This window comes from Protobothrops mucrosquamatus, unplaced genomic scaffold (genome assembly GCF_001527695.2).
Source record: "Protobothrops mucrosquamatus isolate PMUCROS unplaced genomic scaffold, P.Mucros_1.0 scaffold300, whole genome shotgun sequence".
Taxonomy (NCBI): Eukaryota; Metazoa; Chordata; class Lepidosauria; order Squamata; family Viperidae; genus Protobothrops; species Protobothrops mucrosquamatus.
Window position 1 is genome coordinate 366,814 of NW_015386643.1, and position 18,882 is coordinate 385,695.

The 18,882-nt window shown below is 44.9% G+C and overlaps 2 protein-coding genes across 2 annotated transcripts; one reads left to right on the forward strand and one right to left on the reverse strand.

Annotated features, from left to right (window-relative positions):
• Window positions 1-7,156: 7,156 nt before the first annotated feature.
• PCSK1N (proprotein convertase subtilisin/kexin type 1 inhibitor) lies at window positions 7,157-10,278 on the forward strand. Its single transcript, XM_015814967.1, has 2 exons — window positions 7,157-7,505; window positions 9,491-10,278. The coding sequence occupies exons 1-2, from the start codon at window positions 7,177-7,179 to the stop codon at window positions 9,744-9,746; spliced, it is 585 nt and encodes a 194-aa protein (XP_015670453.1). The 5' UTR covers window positions 7,157-7,176; the 3' UTR covers window positions 9,747-10,278.
• Window positions 10,279-11,813: 1,535 nt separating this feature from the next.
• On the reverse strand, window positions 11,814-18,882 carry LOC107286568 (LHFPL tetraspan subfamily member 5 protein-like). Its single transcript, XM_029283954.1, has 3 exons — window positions 18,450-18,882; window positions 13,410-13,652; window positions 11,814-11,842 (listed from the first exon to the last, which is right to left on the reverse strand). Exons 1-3 carry the CDS (start codon window positions 18,880-18,882, stop codon window positions 11,814-11,816), a joined length of 705 nt encoding a protein of 234 aa, XP_029139787.1.

An 18,882-nucleotide genomic window follows, 5' to 3' on the forward strand; every position in this document is an offset into this window, starting at 1 on the left:
CATGACCTTGGGACACAGCAAGTATGAATCAGTTGCCAAGCGTCTGAATTTTGATCACATGATCATGGGGATGCTGCAAAGGTCGTAACTGTGAAAAATGGTCATAAGTCACTTTTTTCAGTGCCATCATAACTTTGTATGGTCACTAAATGAACTGTGGTAAGTCGAGGACTATCTGTATTTATTTGTAAATCATTAATATATAAATGCTACCAAAATAATTACATACTATATGCTACATTTTATAAATTAATCTGTTTCAGTCTGAGACTTTTCTGCTTGGTGCTTAATTCCTGGGTTGGCCTCACACGAAAGCTTCTCTATCTTGGTAAAGTATGGAACAAAGCATTATATTCCTTTTTTTTTTTTTCCAAAGCAGGAGATGATCCTGCTTTCATTCTATATTGAAATTGGGTGATTCAGGCAGAATGAATAGGTTGTCAATTACTGTCTCCTATTTCTTGATTTCTTTGTGACCCATATAGCAACATCCATTTATAACAGTCAGAAAACTAACCACAAATGGCAATGAAATCAGCAGATATTGTACTAAGATTATTTTTATAGGACATGTACCAAACCGAGCAGTGTTTAACCATGAATGCTCTGATATTTCAATCCAATTTTCTCAAGCTGATGCCCTTCAGATGTGCTGGAATATAGGCTGCATCATTTCCAGCCAACATTACCAGTATTACTGGGAGATTATGGTTAGTGATGTTTATCACATATGAAGGGCAGCACAATTGTATTGGCTACAATTCCTAGTGAAATACAGGCATAATTAGGGGAATATATTTGGAGGGTGCCAGAGAAAATGGATCTACAGTAAGACTAAGCACTTTCAATGTAAAGTGATCTTAATTTGAAAAACGAAAATCTACAAGCTGCTCCCTTTTCAGCTATTAGGAATTCATTCATAAATACTGTTTATTTAGCAACATGTTGAGAGGAGAGATTATTGTCAGGCTTGCCTGTGGAATAGCATAAGAAGTAACTGTACTGTGAATTAAAACTCTCCCCCCCTCAATATGGGGAATTGCAAGAGCTTCTGAATAACATATAAAACAGGGAACCATTTAATACCGATATTAGTGGACTAATTACAACATTCTGTGTTTAGAAATACAGTAGGACACAGGATGGGAGGCTCAGTTTTCTTTCGTGTTCTGTTTCTCTTTTTTATGTAGGTGGAAAAAGATTTTCCAAATAAAAAAAAATAAAAACAAGCACTGCCTATCATCAAGGGAGATGGAGAGACTTGGATCCATCCTATGTGGTTAAAATAGTGAGCCCTAGCACAATGCGAAATAAGTCATTTCCTGGATCTTTGATGACATAGGGCCGGGTATAGGAGGGATTTCCTGTCTCCCCTAGTATTTGCCTACCCAATTCGATCTGGAAGGTTTGGCGTGCTCTGGGTTCCTTTGATTAAACAATGCCATCAAATGAGACAACAGAAGTGTGCCTTCTTTGTTGCAGTGCCTGCCTTCTGGAATGAGGTTCCCCCCAGGATTAGGATGGCCACACCCTGCTGGAGGGCTTTGAAGACCTTTGATGAAGATAACTAAAGCCCCTTTGAGTTGGGTGTGCTAGTTTTTCATTCTTGTCCAGTGTTGTCATCTTGACCATCTTCTATTCCATCATAATATATTTTTTTCTCTAGTTTTTCATTCTTTTTACTTGCAAACTGTCCAGTTTTGGAGACCCAGGAGGTAGAATGAATGAATGAATGAATGATCAATCAATCAATCAATCAATCAAACTCAGTAGGACAGACAGATACCATTGGCTGAACAATCTGAGGTTGAAGATGGAAGCAGGAGTTGTATGTATGTAAAAGACTTACATTTTAGTGTCTTGGCTTAATTCCGATTAGGGATTGGATGATATTCAACCTATTGCTAAACGATTCAAATCCCTATTTCTAAAGGAAGCTGAGGCTGCTGGGAATGTTGATTCAGCCATACCTGAAGTTCACAAGTTCCTCATTTGAGATGCATTGCAATCATTTAAACTAACTTCTTGACAAAAGGCAAGGAAATGTGCTTTTATCAATTAAATTTCAACATGGTCATGGTTAGAGTGCAAGGATGGAGGAGAATTAGGAACACAGATTCAAGCCCTCTCTCATCTATAAAGTTTATTGAGTTATTTTGGTCTGTCTTAATTTCTTAAATTAAGATGCATGTGGATAGGGAAAGAACTCTTTGCATTGCCTCAATTTTCTTTTGCAGAAAATATTAGTTATAAGTGCTGTTGAAAGAAACATTTTCATCAGGGTCCAGTCCAAGCCGGGAATAAAGAAAATGGAGACTGCTTTAGAAAGAAAGTTGTAGTTTATTGAAGAGCAGAAGAAATGTGGCTCTAGGAAAGCTGACCACATGTAGCTGGGAGTGGTGGGTTTTTTATACCTTCTTGGGCTTTTGTGTTTGGAGTTCCTTTTCCTATAGCTTTGCACTTCCTGTGTCATGTACTTTGACCTGAGGTTCTGAGCATGTCCTTTTGGTATTCTGATGGTGGTGGGTTAATCCTATTATGTCCTAAAGGTCATGTCTTTAGAGTTTGGATGGAGTTTGTCGATTTTAGGGGTCTTTGTCTTTCTAATCTCATCAGCTCCAAGCTTCCTGGCTCTAGTCTTCCTGAATAGGATTATCAAATCTGCATTTCTACAGACCTGGCCTCTGCCTGGGGGAGAGGGGCTGGGGCTGGTTTCTGTCTTTTAAGATTTTCTTTCTTCATTATTATATTCCTTTGGGAAATATAATATTCTGCTTTTTAATATTCCCCAAAATATTTTTTTTCTGGGGAGGGGGTGCTGCCCTCCTACAGTGCAATAAATAATACCAACCAAGGGGTTACTCAGTAGAATTTCTCTATAGAAATTTCCAAAAATAAAAATCAAAAATTCAAAAAATTAAATATTCCTTTCTTGTGAAAGGAAGCTGAAAGAAATATTACTTTATAGAAGCAGCCTTTAATACTGCAAAGTAGAACATTTTAGCTTTTCTTGTCCATAACACCCAACCAGGCAAGAATCGGAGGCAGGGTCAAAACAGAAGTACAGAAGTTTTTCCCACTTCTGAATGGAAGTGCTATCCAGCCATCTCTTCACTGGCAATTTACATTTATCTCTGACTTAATTTCTCTTTTCCAATTCCAATTTCTCCAAGGCAATAAGTAATGGGACAGATTTTTTTATACACCTTGGTGTTGCTCCTAAATGATGCCAAAAGGGAGAAAATGCTGCTTTAACTCCAGCACAGGTAAGGACGACTTCAGCCTTTCTAATCCATGAGCTGGGGATGAGACGAAGCGGTTAATTCCATGGGGGGCAAAACCGAACAATTCACATTACCAGGGCATGCCTGTAGGGGCAAGCAGGGAAAAGGCCTCAAGCAGCGACCCACGCCCGACTATTCATTGGGAAAGGAGTGCACTCTGCACGTGCTCAAGAACAGTGCTTTCCACCTGTTCCAGAGACAAACAGGGAAAAGCCTCAAGCAACCACCACGCCAGATTCTTTAGTGGGAAAGGAGTGCACTCTGCATATGCACGGGAGTAGTGCTTTTTGCGTGTTCCAGGAGCAAGACACAGACCACTACCCGGCTCCTCACCTTCCCGCCCCCCATTTGTCTACCAGCGACACAAAAGCTGCCGGGGAACTGAGTAATTGGTGTGGGCGGAGCCAAAGTCGGTGGGGCGGAGCGATTGGGTGGAGCTGTGGCGCTGTCTAGCGCGGTCCGCTTGGCTGGTGCAGACCGCGCTCGGCTCCCTCGTTCGCTTGCTGTCGCCGCCGCCGCCATCCGGGCAGCCTCTACCTCCCGAAGGGACTCGGGAGCGATGGGCCCGGCGCTGCTGCTCGCGCTGCTTTCGAGCCTCGGAGCCGCCAAGGTAGGAGATGCGAACACAAACTCGGTGATTGAGTCCAACACGCAGGCTTGGCCGTGTGAACGTCACTGCGCTAGGTGATGCATAGCTGGGGCTCTGCGAACAAGGGAGCCAAAGATAGAGGGGAAATTGGTTATACATCATGGGGCCCATACTTTAGTGGTAGGCTAATGAGAGGATTTCTCTTTTGTTTCCCTCCATTTCGGGGCTAGTAGTTGTCCCTAGTTTGTGGCTTGGCTTCCTTACTTGAGTCGTCTGTCAGCCTCTTTGTGGCGCATCTGTATTCCTGCTTCTCTAACATGCTTCTGTCCAGATTGCCAGGATTTGATCTGGTGGATTCTGGGGGATCAACGGTAGCAAAATAAAGTGGAGCAATGCTTGCCGGTCTGTAAACCACCGAATCCCCATTTCAGAGCTGGGCTCAGCAGAAGTCTCAACCAAGGGACACTTTCACACTGTGGTGGGTGACTGAAGAAGAAGTCCTGATTTTTCAGAGGAAGCAGGGATTATGGAAGACCAAGTGGCAGCCTCCTTACAGAGTGAAGATTTGTCTTAATGCTTCTATTCTAGCAATTTCAAACTGCAAAGGACATCGGGCTGCACTTCTGTGTGTGTGTGTGTGTGTGTGTGTGCGTGCATGGACATTTGTCTTAGGAAAGTATAAAACACTGTGAATCATGCATGCCTATTTTTCATCCACCTACCCAGAGAAGTCAGTGTTGTGCACACTGTTGTGCAAGTGATTCACACATGTGCCTACGGGAAGCAGCTGTGTGTGTTTCACAGGGCTGCTGAATGTGGGTACTTGTGGGTGGGAGGATAACCAAGGTTTGCAAATTGTCTGTGTGGCTGTGCCAGGATTGAACTATTGGGGGAGGGGTTGCAAAAGAACGGCGCAAAGCACTATATTTGTGCGAGGGAGTGCAAAAAGGGTGAGCATGTATTTATGTATTTGATTTCTATACTTGCCCATCTCAACAAGTGACTCTTATTGGGCATTAAAGGGTGCAGTACGTGAATATATCCGACTTTTGTAGAAGGGGCGTGACAGGTGACTATTGTGTCTTAAGACCAATGGGTGGGTATGTTTATCTGATAAGGGTAGGGTGTCCAGGTGTGTTCACAGAAAGGTGCCTGTTGTTTTAAAAGAAAGTGCAGCATGGAATAGATATGTGTGATGGAGGAGCAAAAGACATGTTCCGAGATGCCTGTCATGGATGCTTTATGTAAGCACTAAGTCCTTTGCCACCATCCCTGCTTCCGGCGTCATAACTGATTCATCAATGCCTGGGGGACTAGGGCGGCTGAAAACAAAGGCAGAGCTAAGTGGGATGCTGAGCAGTAGCAAAACATCAGCTTGATGCATGGCGGGCTAACTATTAACCTGAAAGATCAGGACCACATTTGATTTAACCATGTATTCTTTGATGCATTTATTTACCCAAGATTTCCTAATTCCCCTCCTGCCCGTGGGTGTGTGACTAATCCTGCAGGAGGACTGCAGAGACTCTCTGGCATCCTCACAGATTTCTATATATTCTCTGCAGAGATGCCTGCCTGTCTTTTTTTTTTTTTTGAAAAGAACTTCCTTCCCCATTTTCCCAGATGCTCTCTGCCCTGACTTTATTTCCCTTCATTGCGCTGAGGCTGTGCTGTGCTGAGGTTCAGGTTAATTTTTCTAATTTTATAAATTTATAGCTATTTACAAATAGCTAAACAGAGCAAGACATTTCTTTTATTTTCAAAGATCTGGAAGGTTTGTTATAACTTTGGAAGAATCTAATCAGATTTACTCTACAGAAAACTGGGCCACTGAATATAGAGACCAAGATGATAGGAATGATGAATGGTAATTATAATAATCAGATGCTGAGAGGAGAGTCTGATTTTCATATCATATTGCTATAGTTTGAGTGAATCAGGCTATGTGTTTATACATAGTTTACTTGTGTTTGTGGACATGTGTTGTATGTGTGTGTGGAGAGAGAGAAATAGAACAAATGGTTAATAAGATCTCTCTCTCTCTCTCATTATATTTGTATTTCTTTTCAGTCTTGATAACCTCCACAGAATTTCAGTTATAGGGTTGTTTAAAAATTGTATAATAAATAGTCAATACACCTCAGTCAGAGAGATTCCGTCTTCATCACAATGACCAATTAAAAATGATTAACAAAAATTAGCTTTTGCCATAGAAACACTTAGCATTATTTTCAGTGGCACAAACAGAAACTCTGACACCTATTCTTTCTCCTCAATGCTTTGGCATTTGAGAGAGAAACTAAAGCATTGAAAAAGAGCTCTTTTTGTATTTCTGTGACTGTATATTACTACGTACAATCATTTCTGTGCTTATATGTCACTACAAATATTAGAATAAGCCAACTAATATCTGTTATGTATGAGGAGAAAAAATGTGATTGGATTTTTTCCGCCTAGGATCTTGAACTGTCTGTATATCAATGTTTCTATCTATCTATGCATCCATCCTTCTAGTTTTATTTAAAATTAAATAAATGCGGTTCCATTTTTCAGTGATTAGTTGCAGTCCTGCTGCTGGGTCCAACAGTTAGCTCTCATCTAACTGACTTCAAGATAATAAAATAAGAATGGAAACTGGTGCCATTCTAAACTCCCTGGGGGAGGATAGAATTAAAATACATGTACTGTATATATATATAACAAAGATTAAAAAAAATACTGATTTATTTCAACGAGCAAGTTAAATGCTCTTCTCTGGTGAAATCAACGAGATTTAAAAGTGCTTTCCTAAGATCAGATAGAAGCTTTTCTTTATTTTTCATTAAACTACTTGTGTGTGTTGAGCTACTTATAGTTTGATGGAGGTGTTTTCTGTTGTTTTGTGTTGATATGTAGTGAACCCATTGCCAAAGCCTCAGCTCTGAGTCCACAGCAGGAATGATCTAATTATTTCCCTCCCTGCCTGGCCCCAGGGTCTGATTGCTGTCTGTCCATATTTATTCACTTCCTGTCAATCATCTTCCCTGTTTCTTTCAGCCTCTGCCCACCACAGGCAGCTCCCATGGAGGGATGAATCACAACCTGTCAGGGGGGGTCCGGCGGGTGCGCCGTGAGCTTCAGGGGGCACCATATGAGGCTGTTGAGACCGCCTTGGCCAATGAAGTGTATTACCCAGAACTGGTTCAGCTGGCTGCCCTGGAAAGGGCCTTGTCGACTCCGGGTGGCCAGCTACAAGAAGATCACTTTGCCCAAGCCTTGGAACGAGCGTTGGCTTCTTCCGGGAACCAGCTGGCTGATGAGCGAATGGCCCAGGCCCTTGAAAGAGCGGTGTCCCCACCTAGCAACCAGTTCCAGCCAGACAAGCACCTGGCACGTGCTTTGCAGCGCCTCCTTCAGGATGGGCATCGCCGGGACCAGGAGTCTGTCTACCTGGCAAATCTGCTGAGGCTGTGGGATGAAGCCAAGGGGGCAACCTTGTACCCTGAGTACGATGAGACTGGCTTGGCAGGTGGCTCCTCTCCACCCAGAGCACTGCCGAATCGTTATTGGCCCCCCGAAGGAGGTTTTGAACCCCAAGAAGAGCTGGGCGCCGAGGAGGAAGCTGCTGGAGAGGTGGACCCCGAAATGCTGAGGTAGCCAGAGATGAAAAATCAGGGTTTGTTTTGAATAAGGATTTAACTCTCAAGGTTCAGAATGCCGCCACTGAGCTATAGAAGGTAGAGTGGGATGTGCCTCTGAGCCTGTGTAGATTGGCATCAATTCATTTTTCACTGCTGAGTAAAACCAGGCCACTCTCATACCTTAATTGAATCATTTTTTTAAAAAAAAAACAAAATACAAAATGATTGTTTGATAACCTTTCAGGGAGTAGTTCACAAAGGAAGCATAAATAACAAGAAAGAGGAATTTTTCAGATTTGCAACTCCTCCTCCTGCACTGAGAACCATCCATTCTCTGGAATAAATGTTTAAGAGAGGGAGTTGCTGTAGAGAGAAGAAAAGAGCCCTATTGTAATTCTTCTCCCACCTCCATTCTTAGAAAATTTTCCCGAATCATGATGATGATGATCATCATCATGATAATAATCATTATTTCATCAGTAGAAAGATACTTTGGATCAACAGGATTGATTGATTTATTAAACATTTATACAGCTGCCCAACTCATACACAGTGACTCCAGGCAGCGTACAACATTAAAAAAATTATATTCATTCAATTACGATTGCATTCAGGGTTTATTATTTTTTGCTTAGACCTGTGACTTTTTGCTTTTGATGAGTAAATCTCTGCTCTGGGTTCAGCAAAAGGTCCTGTGAGACCTCCTAAGGCAAAGAGACGGCAAGCCACTTTTTGTGGGAGCAGGTCCAACACAACTGGTCGTCTTGTGCTTTTGGAAGCCCCAGGTTGGAATAGACTTCCTTCTTCATACGGCCGTGAAAAGTGTAACAATCTCTCCAGAGAAAAGTCAGGCTTGGATAGTGGGTTCATGGGTCAAACTGAATGTGGGAACTGCAGGGAGCAGCCCTTCTAGATTTCAGCTCACATAATAAAGGTATCACTGAATTGCTGGCTGGTTTGTACCTTTGCCCACATGCAAACATTTCCTCTCCGTTATTAAGCTCCAGCTACATTGCAGACAATCACACCACACGAATGGAGAGATGTCTCTTCACTGATGTCCCCAGTGTGACTTGGAGAAGGGAAGGCTTGGTGCTCAGCAATCCCACGTTCAGTTCTCTATCTAATGGGGAAAAGATCTACGTTCCCAATCCTCAGTGCACATATAGATTTTCCTGGATTCTGTTCTTGGGAAGGGAAGAGTTGGGATTTATGTCTGCTTTTATATTGGGAACATAAAATTTCAGCTCTTGAAAGGTAGGTGGGAAGGAGGTGAGAAACCTTCTAATGTGTTAGAGTTTTGCTTGGCTCAAATGAGGTGTGAACATGGCTGTTGCGATTTGTAAGCCATAGTTTGAGAGTATGGCAGAAGCCCAGCCATCATAGCCGTTTAAAAAAAAGACATGTTTGATAGATCATAGCTTAGTATATACCAGTGGTGGCAAACTTATGGCACGAGTGCCACAGGAGGCACTCAGGGCCCTCTGGGCACTCGTGCCGTCGCTCCAGCCCCACCTCTCCCGTGGCCCCCTCCTCACCAGCAACCCCCCCCGTAGGAGAGTCGCCCCTGAGCACAGCTCAGGCGGAGCGGCGCAGCCAAGGACGTGGCAGCCAGGCAGCGGGGACAAGACTCCACCCTTGTGCCCCGTCGCACGCAGATTATGCTGCGGGATGTGGGCAGAGGGCATGGCCGCCATGGCGCTGCTGGACCGCCTGGGCAATCTGTGGAGGCAGTGGGTGGCCCTGTGGGTGGGCGGGGCCGGGGTGGGGGCAGAGCAGGTGGGGTGAGGCAGAGCAGGAGTGGAACGGGGGCAGGCGGGGCCGTTTTTTGGGCACTCGGTCTCTAAAAGGTTCGCCATCACTGGTATACAGTATGAACTGACCGACTCTGCAAAACAACTCCTGTGTCTGTTTCCTGCAAAAGATTCTTGCAGATTAAAATACTCCCATGGGTGGGTTGGTAAGCCCCCAATTCTACCTTTCTCTGTTCTTTTCAGGTATCTGATTGGCAGGATCCTATCAGGAGCAAGCAACATGCCTTCGCAGCGTCTCCCACTGACTCCCAGACGCCTGCGTCGTGCCATCTTTGATGGAGGAGACCTACCCGAACCCCCCAATCTTCTGCGGGTCAAGCGTCTTGGTGGGGAGAGTGGGGACGAGCTGCAGCGAGTCAAGCGGACAGAAGGAGAAGTGGTGGGTGGGAGACGGAGTATGAGTGGGGGCACCCAGAGGCTTCGGTATCTCTCTGAATAATGAGAATTGGTTTCTGTGAAAACAAAAACTGGGGAGCAACCTCACTGATGAGTTTCCCCCCCTTTGAATGTCAATGGACTGTGAGTGGCACCTCGTGTTCTTTCCTGCCTCTGTCCTACCTGTGACCCCAAAATACTGGGAAAGAAGGGGGATAACCTTGGACTGGGATCCCCAAATCCTACTTATGTTCTATAAAGTGTATGCAGGGGAGGGCCGCTTTTCTCTTCACTGACCTTCTCAGTGCCCTGATGGAAAGCTCTTTTCAGCTAAGGAGATGGTTTTTCATTGATGGTTAGTTCCTACCTCCCTCCAAAGCCAGAGCTAGGTATCGCCAGCCTCATTCTTCTCACTTCTTGGCTTTTTTTTTTAAAATGTGGCTTAAACAAATTTCCACCCACCCCAAAAAACCTTCCAACTGCCTTAATATTTCTCCTTCACTGATGCTGCCTCTCACCCCTCCTTCCCTGTTTCCACCTGCTTGTTTCTGTCTGGTTTGTAAGACCCCTTGTGTTCAACCCTCGTTGGCCTACATAAACACCAACGCTGCCCTTGCTGATTTGTTGCCATGTTCAATCATGCTTGTGGCCAGAGTTTTAATGTTGATGAATTACTGAATAAAAAGTCCCACCAGGTATTTTATTGTAGCAGTGGTCTTGTTCGTGTTGTCCTGTGGAAAATTTTGGGGAACCTTGGATGTGGCCCTCAGAACGCCAGAATTTGCCATGAAATTCTAATTTATAGAATGATGATGACATGCATGGGAAGGCATCATATTTCTTATATTTAGTTAATTTACCTTCAAATGTTTTAGTTTCAGCTGGGCCTATATCTTGGAGTGTGGGCCCCACCTTTATACTCAAAAGGTCAAGGGCAACTAAGCTTGAAAGAAGTTGGGCATCCAGGACTTGGTGCAGATAGACCATTATCCTTAGCTCCACTCTGGGGCCCTGTCTCCATCAGTATTAGAAATAAGCTGATAGAGCCAGATAGTAAATCTAATCAAATTATAAACCAAAAAGATACTTCAATACTTTAGGTTTCCAGACACCCACAGAAGAAAACAAAAATCCTTACACTGGGATTTGACCCTAAATCTAGGAAGGCTTAGAGCAGGGGTGTCAAACTGCTGGCCCACAGGCCAGTTGCATCATACGGAGGCCACACCCTAGCTCTGGCAATGCAAAAAGTCTTGACACATCACGTGACGTAGCGAGTTTGACACCCCTGGCCTAGAGGGTACTATTAGAAGAAAGAGGTTGGTGCTGAATGAACAGTCTATCTCTGGGCTTTCAAAAGTCAAGAATCTTCAAAAAATGGTAACCATGTCAAGCTATATTGGTTTTCTAGTAATAGATACTTGCCTTAAACAAGAAGTTCTGATAAGAGAGGTGATGATCCATCAGAGTCACTGAGAGTGAGTTGGATGGCCATATACATAAAGACAACTTTGTTCTCTTCCAGATGTTATATTGAATGAGTTCAGTACAACTTGAACATCACGGAGTTTTTTCCTGGAGGGATGCACCTTCTCCCCAATTCTTTTCATGTCATAGAGGATTCTGACAACAAACAATTTCAGGAATTGGAAGCTTTTTGGCAACTAGGTCTTTTTTCTTTTTTCAACTGTAATTTTTCATCTGCCAGAGGCCTTGGCGAGTATGGCAGTCTGGATAAATCTGGAACATTCTGTTCTTTGTTTCATTTTGGGGAGGGTGGGGGAAATTGGGGATTATTTTAAATACTAAAGTTGAAACCTGCTAAGGACTACCGTCATTTCGTGCTGAACATCCCTTGGAAATCACCTTACTGTAAATTTATTACTTGCTGCCAAATTTTAACTGGGTGACATTTTTGACATGCAAAAATCTAGAATTAGGAAGCCATATATTGCCTGTGAGCCTTCTGTTGTCCAGCCCTGAATGAGAGAAAAAGATTTTACAAACAATTTCAAATAATCATGAAAGATACTAATAAGACACCATAATATTATCATTTTCTAAAATTTATTGCAACGGGTACAGCAAAACCATGACATATCCCCCTCTGAAGAATGTTTGCTGGTTGGGATCAATCCGGAGTCAGCGCTGAAGTCACACCTAAACACATGCCACAAGCAGAAAAGGAAGAAGTTATAAGATACTTTCTAAAACCTGTGATACCCAAGGCATTTGGGGTTTTGAAGCAAAGTCCACTTCTCTACCCACTCCTCTAAAATAGCACTAAAAACCCATTTAAAAAGACTTATAAACCCTAAAAAGGTTGCATTATGAGGAAGGAAGGAAGGAAGGAAGGAAGGAAGGAAGGAAGGAAGGAAGGAAGGAAGATACTTGTGGGGTACAAAATGATGGGCAATCACCCAGTCAGATAAAAGTGCTTCATTTATTTCCTGAAGTGTGTTTTCTCAAGGTAATTGGATTAAAAAAATAAAAGGCCTGATGTTTTGTCCTCTCCCTTGGTTGTTTCATGTATGCGTATGCGCACATGTGTGCATGTGCTTCGCAATGCATGTACATTGAAGAGGAAAGGGAATATGGAAAAGATGGGAGTTTCAGCGTTGTCTTTTCCGACATCGTTTCTGAATTTACAGGCAACTGTTAAGCCAGCCCTCTCCAGCTGAGGGCCCCCCAGATGCACTGACTTTAATTGCCATCATGCTTGAGCGATAATTAACCTTGCAGTCGAAGGAGTTTTGCTGGCTCTTTGAAGCTTTACACACCAATCAGTCATGTGAGCTTCCCACAGCAGGGCTTGTGACAGAGCACTCTGCAAACTTGAGGGATGCTAACATCATGTTCTCTAACCTTAATAAATCCTTTTTGGCAGACACAGCAGCAACATTTTAAATTGGAACAAAATGGTGCCGTTTTAATTTCCTATAATTGTCCTGACCTGTCAGTCTGTGGTAAAATCAAGATTAAAGGCCAGCAATTGGGTGTTTGTGTCTATGTGAATTTCTCAACTGTTTATCATTCAAATGAGCTCTAAATGTGCATATAAGTTTCAGTAAGCCTCACTAACCTGATATCAGTTTTGAGATATATCTAGGATTATCATATCTGGGCTGCAGAAGATCAAAGAGAGGCAGAAAACTCAGATTCTTCAGTTCTATCAAATAATTGTCTGGATTTTTTTCACCCCAGCTTTATTAACCCTAACATTTCTCACAAATCAAGGCTAATACAAACCCACACTGAACAAATTAGTCTGGGCTTCCTGTTGGTGCCAAAAAGGAGGCAGGTGAGAGAAATACCTTGGCATTTGCCCAAACCATTTAGTCACAAGAACAGGATATTTTCGTATCTCTTCCAAAGATTAGCATAAATTGAAGAAGACCCAGGTTTGCAGCTCCCAGTTTTTTAGGGAGTCTCTGCACATAATTTGAGAACAAGCAGGGTTTTTTATTATTATTATTTTGCATATGTAAGACAAAGGGAGGGATATTTGTAAGATGCAAGAAAGAATGCGCTTTATTCACGTCACAGTCAGAATACCAGTGGCAGGACAGTCTTAATCCCAATTGCATTTGGGTGTCTCATTGCCTGTAACTAAGCAACAGCTCACGTGGCTGCCAGTCCTGCCTCTCAGGCAGCTGGCTTTGTCGAAGCATCCATTGGCTCCATTTATTACCAAGGCAGAAAGGGCACAAGATGTGCCCATGCTTACCTCTCCCCTCTCGGGGTGGTGTGTAGCCTGCAGGCAAGAGAGCATCCTGCCTGTTTCCCAGCACGAAAGCGAGGGTGGCCAGAACCAATGCGTCAGCGATGCCCAGCAAGGCGAGAGTAAAGGCCCAGTGGATCGAGCAGGTACCCAAGGTGTAGCTCCTGGCCTGGGGCCCACACAGAGCCCTCACCTCTGGCGCTCCCCAGCCATCTGGAAAGACCAGGCAGCCAAGAGCCTGACAAGTTGCTGCGAGACAGAGAGAGAGATGGGCAAAGAGGAAAAGGGTGTGTGTGTGTGAGAGAGAGACAGAATTAACGGAATCCATATAGACACATGCTGTAGAACAGGGCTTTTCAACCTTTTCACCCATTGTACCACTTTTAGGATATGGCAACATCCGAGTACCACCAGTCGCCTAGCAAGGTGTCAAAAACTTGATGACCCCCCCCAAAAGGAAACAGTGATAAAGTACAACTTACAACAGTTCGCTTAGTGACTGTTCGAAGTTACAATGGCACTGAAAAAAATGCCCCCCAAGCCACAGCTGAGCAAGACACCTGCCTGCCCGCCCGGCCGTGCTCTTCCTCCTGTCCAAGGTTTTCATTGTGAGCATTTCTGTTGAGGATTGGCAGCGGGGGTGGGGTGGGGGGGTGTTTGGTTTTTATTCCCCCCATCTGCTGGGGGTTGCAGCAGGTTTTGGTCACTTCACATGACCCTGGGACACTGTGACCGTCATAAACATGAATCAATTGCCAAGCATCTGAATGTAAATCACAAGACCCTGGAGATGCTGCAACATTCCAGCTGATTGGCGCTTCTTCTGGGCTCAGCAGAAGCGCCAGGATCAGTGCTGCTTTCCAGCTGATCGGTGCTTCTTCAGGGCTCAGCAGAAGCACCAGGATCAGCACCGAGCTCCAGCTGGAGCCTGGCGCTGATCCTGGCGCTTCCGCTGAGCCCTGACAGCCCTGCAGCTCCAGCCGTCTCTCGCTCAGGCTTGTGGGTGCTACCACCGGTTCAGCTCATTCCCCTCCCCCACTACCACTTTTCTAGGATGGTTGCGTATCACTTGCCAGGTGCCAATGTACCACAGGTGGTACCCGTACCACTGGTTGAAAAGCCCTGCTGTAGAATACAAACTCACTGACTTTTCCAGTCTTGATATCCTTCTCCCTGTGACTCGCTTCACACGACATGCTTAACCGGATCAAGAAAAGAAGGAATGCTTTATGCAAACATGAAAATGCAGTCAGCTCTACAGCTGGAGAAGGTTGGTTTCCACTTAAGGGATCCCCAGGTTTGTTTTGGGTTGAACTGCCCCCCCCCAATCAACCATGACAAAGGAGCTTCCGCTGGGATTTCTAACCTCTTCTTGCTTCTGCACTGAATCCAGAAGTGAGAGTTTTCCTCTGCAAAAATGAGTCTCAAACTCTCCCTTTTTTTGGAAACTCATTCCCCACCAATAGGCATAAGGAGAGAGAATGTGTCAGAATAAATCCTCCCCCCCAGCTTGCATCCATGGTGGCTCTAACTTCATTAGCACACTGCAGATTTCTATTTTAGTTTCTATGTTGTCCATCCCTCCCCCAGCCTGGCTTAGCCAAAAGCAGGTGAAATTTCACTATGGCTGCTGTCAAGGTAACTGCACAGCATATACTACTGATCTCTCCTGCTGTTTTGATAAATATATCAGCAGACAGCGTGATTGCTGACTGGGTAAATGTAAATGACCCTAAGATATATACTAGTATAGATAGTCTTCATTTAATGCCAATTTGGACTGGCAACTTAGCCATTCAATCAGCAGTCATTGATTGAAACTGTGACCGCACTAAAGATCTTACTTCAACTTTCCTTTTTTTTACAGATCTGAGGTCATAAACATGTGAATTGGTTGAAAATTTTCTGTGGTAGTCATAACTGCCAATGGTTGCTAAATGAGGTAGGACTGGGTGCCTGTTCTTTTGCAGCAGAATCCCAGAAAAAAAAAACCAGTTTGGTTGAAGGCAGGGATCCTCCAGCTTTGCAGTGCCATGACTCCTAAAGGTGATAAATGAATGACAGTGCTGCAAATACAATAACCTATTTCATTGAATTTGGGGTTGTGCAAGAAAGAAACATACCATTTACCGTACTTTAATTATCAGATTTTAAACTCTATATGAAAAGTGTGATAGAACCTTGCAACTTTATAATATAAAATCTTTTTATTGCAAATAAATAATATTCCCCTACCACATTTACAACCATATTTTGAACAACGTTTGGCATAATTCCTGAAATCTGGATTTTTATTTCTGAAAGAGACCTTCCTGCTGTACATTCCACATTTATCTTGGATTTATATTTGAAATGAAATAGAAAAGCCCAATTTTGCTTATTCAGGCAGTGAGGGAGTATGTTTCAACACTGTTCCTGCTTGGTGTGCACAAGCCCCTCAAACTTGCTCTTGACCTCATAGGGCAGTGGTTCTTAACCTTTTTAATGCCGCGACCCCAACCGGTCGTAAGTCGAGGACTAAACCGGTCGTAAGTCGAGGACTAAACCAGTCGTAAGTCGAGGACTACCCAACCGGTCGTAAGTCGAGGACTTTCCCTGCCCGGGAGCGCCGCGCATACGTGGTTCCGCCCCCTGCGCCGGCCGAGGCGTAGCTGGCAAGCGGCAGAGACGGAGCAGGCCGACCACCAGCTGGCCCAGCCCAAGGGAGGTAAGGCACCCGCCGGAAAAGGGGTAAAAAAATGGTGGACAAAAAAAATGGCGGACAAAAAAAATGGTGGACAGCCTTGCTTGGCGACCCCCATGGAATGGTCGATCGACCCCAAATGGGGTCCCGACCCACAGGTTGAGAACCACTGTCATAGGGAGTTGTGACCAACAGTTTGATAAACCTGGTTTACAGAGTTGCCAAAGGTGCTACTTGCATGCCCCTGTGAGCTCTGAAGTACCTTTTCCAGTCTGAATTTGAATTAATGCATGGCCGTATCCACATATCTTCTCTCCCAAGGTTGTATTTGAAAGGTAACAAAAAAGGTAACAAGTGCTCTTAGATCACCAGAAATTTTTGGTTCACAGAGAAAATTCAAGAAAATTGGCTTCAACCTGTGGAAGTTTCTATCCCAGAATTTCCAGGTTAAAATGGTCCATTGGAGATGCTTTCTAAAGGGCCCATAATTCTGAAGCCAGTGGGGAGCGATAAGAATCGGTTGCTTTTCAGTTTGACCAGTCTCAACGTGTTTTGGCATTTCAGAATAACAGAATAACAAGAGTTGGAAGGGAGCTTGGAGGTCCTCCAGTCCAACCCCCTGCTCAAGCAGGAAACCATACTAACATTTCAGACAAATGGTTCGATCTCTTCTTATAAACCTGCACTGTTGGAGCACCCACAACTTCTGGAAGCTGTGGGTGCTCCAACACTGGAGGTTTTTAAGAAGAGATTGATGGTATCAACATCTGTGGCGCTATCCTCCTGCTAGTTAATAACTGACACTGTCCGTCAAGAACTTATCCTACCCTGCCCTAATTGGAAGGAATGAGAGCTGCAGAAGAGCTCTCAGTTCACTCAGGATTCCTGAACTCATAATTCAGCTTCCCAAGTTAGCATTTAATTCTAAACCAAGCCAGTAGCCTTTATCGCCACAGAGAACACTTGAAAAGACATGGGCATCGACCGACAACACCTGAAAACACAACAGCCCCATCCCCAACCCTGCATGTTTTCCACATCCTTCTATACCAGTGATGGCGAACCTTTTAGAGACCGAATGCCCAAACCGTAACCCAAAACCCACTTATTTATTGCAAAGTGCCAGGGTCGCATCAACATTGTGGTGCCCTCGGGGGGGGGGGCAGGGAGGCACCTCTGAGTGCCGCCTCTGGCATGCAAAACCTGGGGGCACAAAAATGGGCCACCGTGCTGCAAGGCGCAAAAACAGCTGCCGCTGCGCCGCGGGGTGCAGATACAAGGCGCTGCACCATGTAAGAAAGGGGCAGGGCTGGTGAGTATCATGCAGGCACTAGCCCCGCCCCATTTGCAGCGTGTGCCTGCTCGTGGCCCCGTGCATGCATGCACGCATGTATGCTTCCCCCTCCCTTTTCTTCCAGTCCACCAATCGACAATGGTTGGTAACCTCTGCTCTACCACCTCTACTTGAGCTTGCTAGTTGGCCGCTTCGCCTCCTTTGTGCTGGGCGGGGCTCCTGCTCTGGGCGGCAGGGGCAGCCTGGTGGACCTGCTGCTGGCGGCGGTGGCACGCGTGCCAACAGAGAGGGTTCTGAGTGCCGCCTCTGGCACGCGTGCCATAGGTTCGCCACCACTGTTCTATACTGTTACAAAAACAAATCAGGGCACACTGCACAAAAAAGTAAATACAACACACAAAAATGAAATGTACATTTGCGCAACTCAGACCAGTTTCAGAGTTTACCTTGTTTAGAATGGTGTCTGGTTTACCTGGATGCAGAACTAACTTTTGCTTCCTACTGTGCCCTACTCATGGATTGTATCCCACTTTCTCTGACTTTTGATAACTCCAAAGCCTGGTCTTTGGAACCACCTTCATTCTTAAAGCTGCTATTGCTGATCAGACCAGAAGCAGAGTTTTGCCACTTAAGATCTTCTAAGGTGAAAGGCCAGGTTTGCAGTCTAGCCTGATGGAGATAGGATCCCTGATAGTGAAGGACATGCAGGCTCACTCAGATGTAAAAAACAAATTTCTCTCGTTGTAGCAAATGAAGAATAATCGGCATACTCAGGGACCCTCTTGGAAGGGAAACAAAACCTCTGCTTCTGAACATTTCCATTTATTCAGAGTGAAGCCTGCATGGTCTTGTCTGAATTTGACTGTTTCTATCTCCATCAAGAAGAAACTAAACTTTGTGGTTTGCCTTACAAATTCAATTGTTAAATTTACAGCACGGCTCGTATAAGACCCGAGCTTCAGCAGCATCCCTTTTTACAGATTCTTTCCCTATCCCTATCCCACTCCCATCCCTCCCCCCTTCTAACTTTACCTTTTCAAAAATGACAGCCCAACCTGGATTCTCTTACCTGCTGAAAGCTGCTGCCAGGCACACACCTTGTAGACGGTCCCTGCGCTGCAGACCCAGAAAAGACCCAAGGAGGCCACACTGCCCATCACCAACACCAGGGCCATCAGGACAAAGACAGCAGCTGCTTTGAAAGATGGGATGGGGGTTAGAGTGACCAGCGATCCTTCACACTGGAGGACCCCATCCTGCTCCGTGCAGACTTGGTAGAGGCCGAAGGAGCCCACGGCGCTCACACTGGGGTCAGAGAGGGCCCCGGAGATTGGCAGCTGATAGGTGAGGGGTGCTGTCTGCACCCATGCTGGCTGGATAAGCACCACCACCTCCAAGATGCCAAAGCAGAGGCTACAGCCAGCCCAGAGAGCACCCACTGCCCTGGCATTGCGCACAAAATCGGTCTGATAGAGAGCTGCTGCTTCTCGGGCTGCCAACAT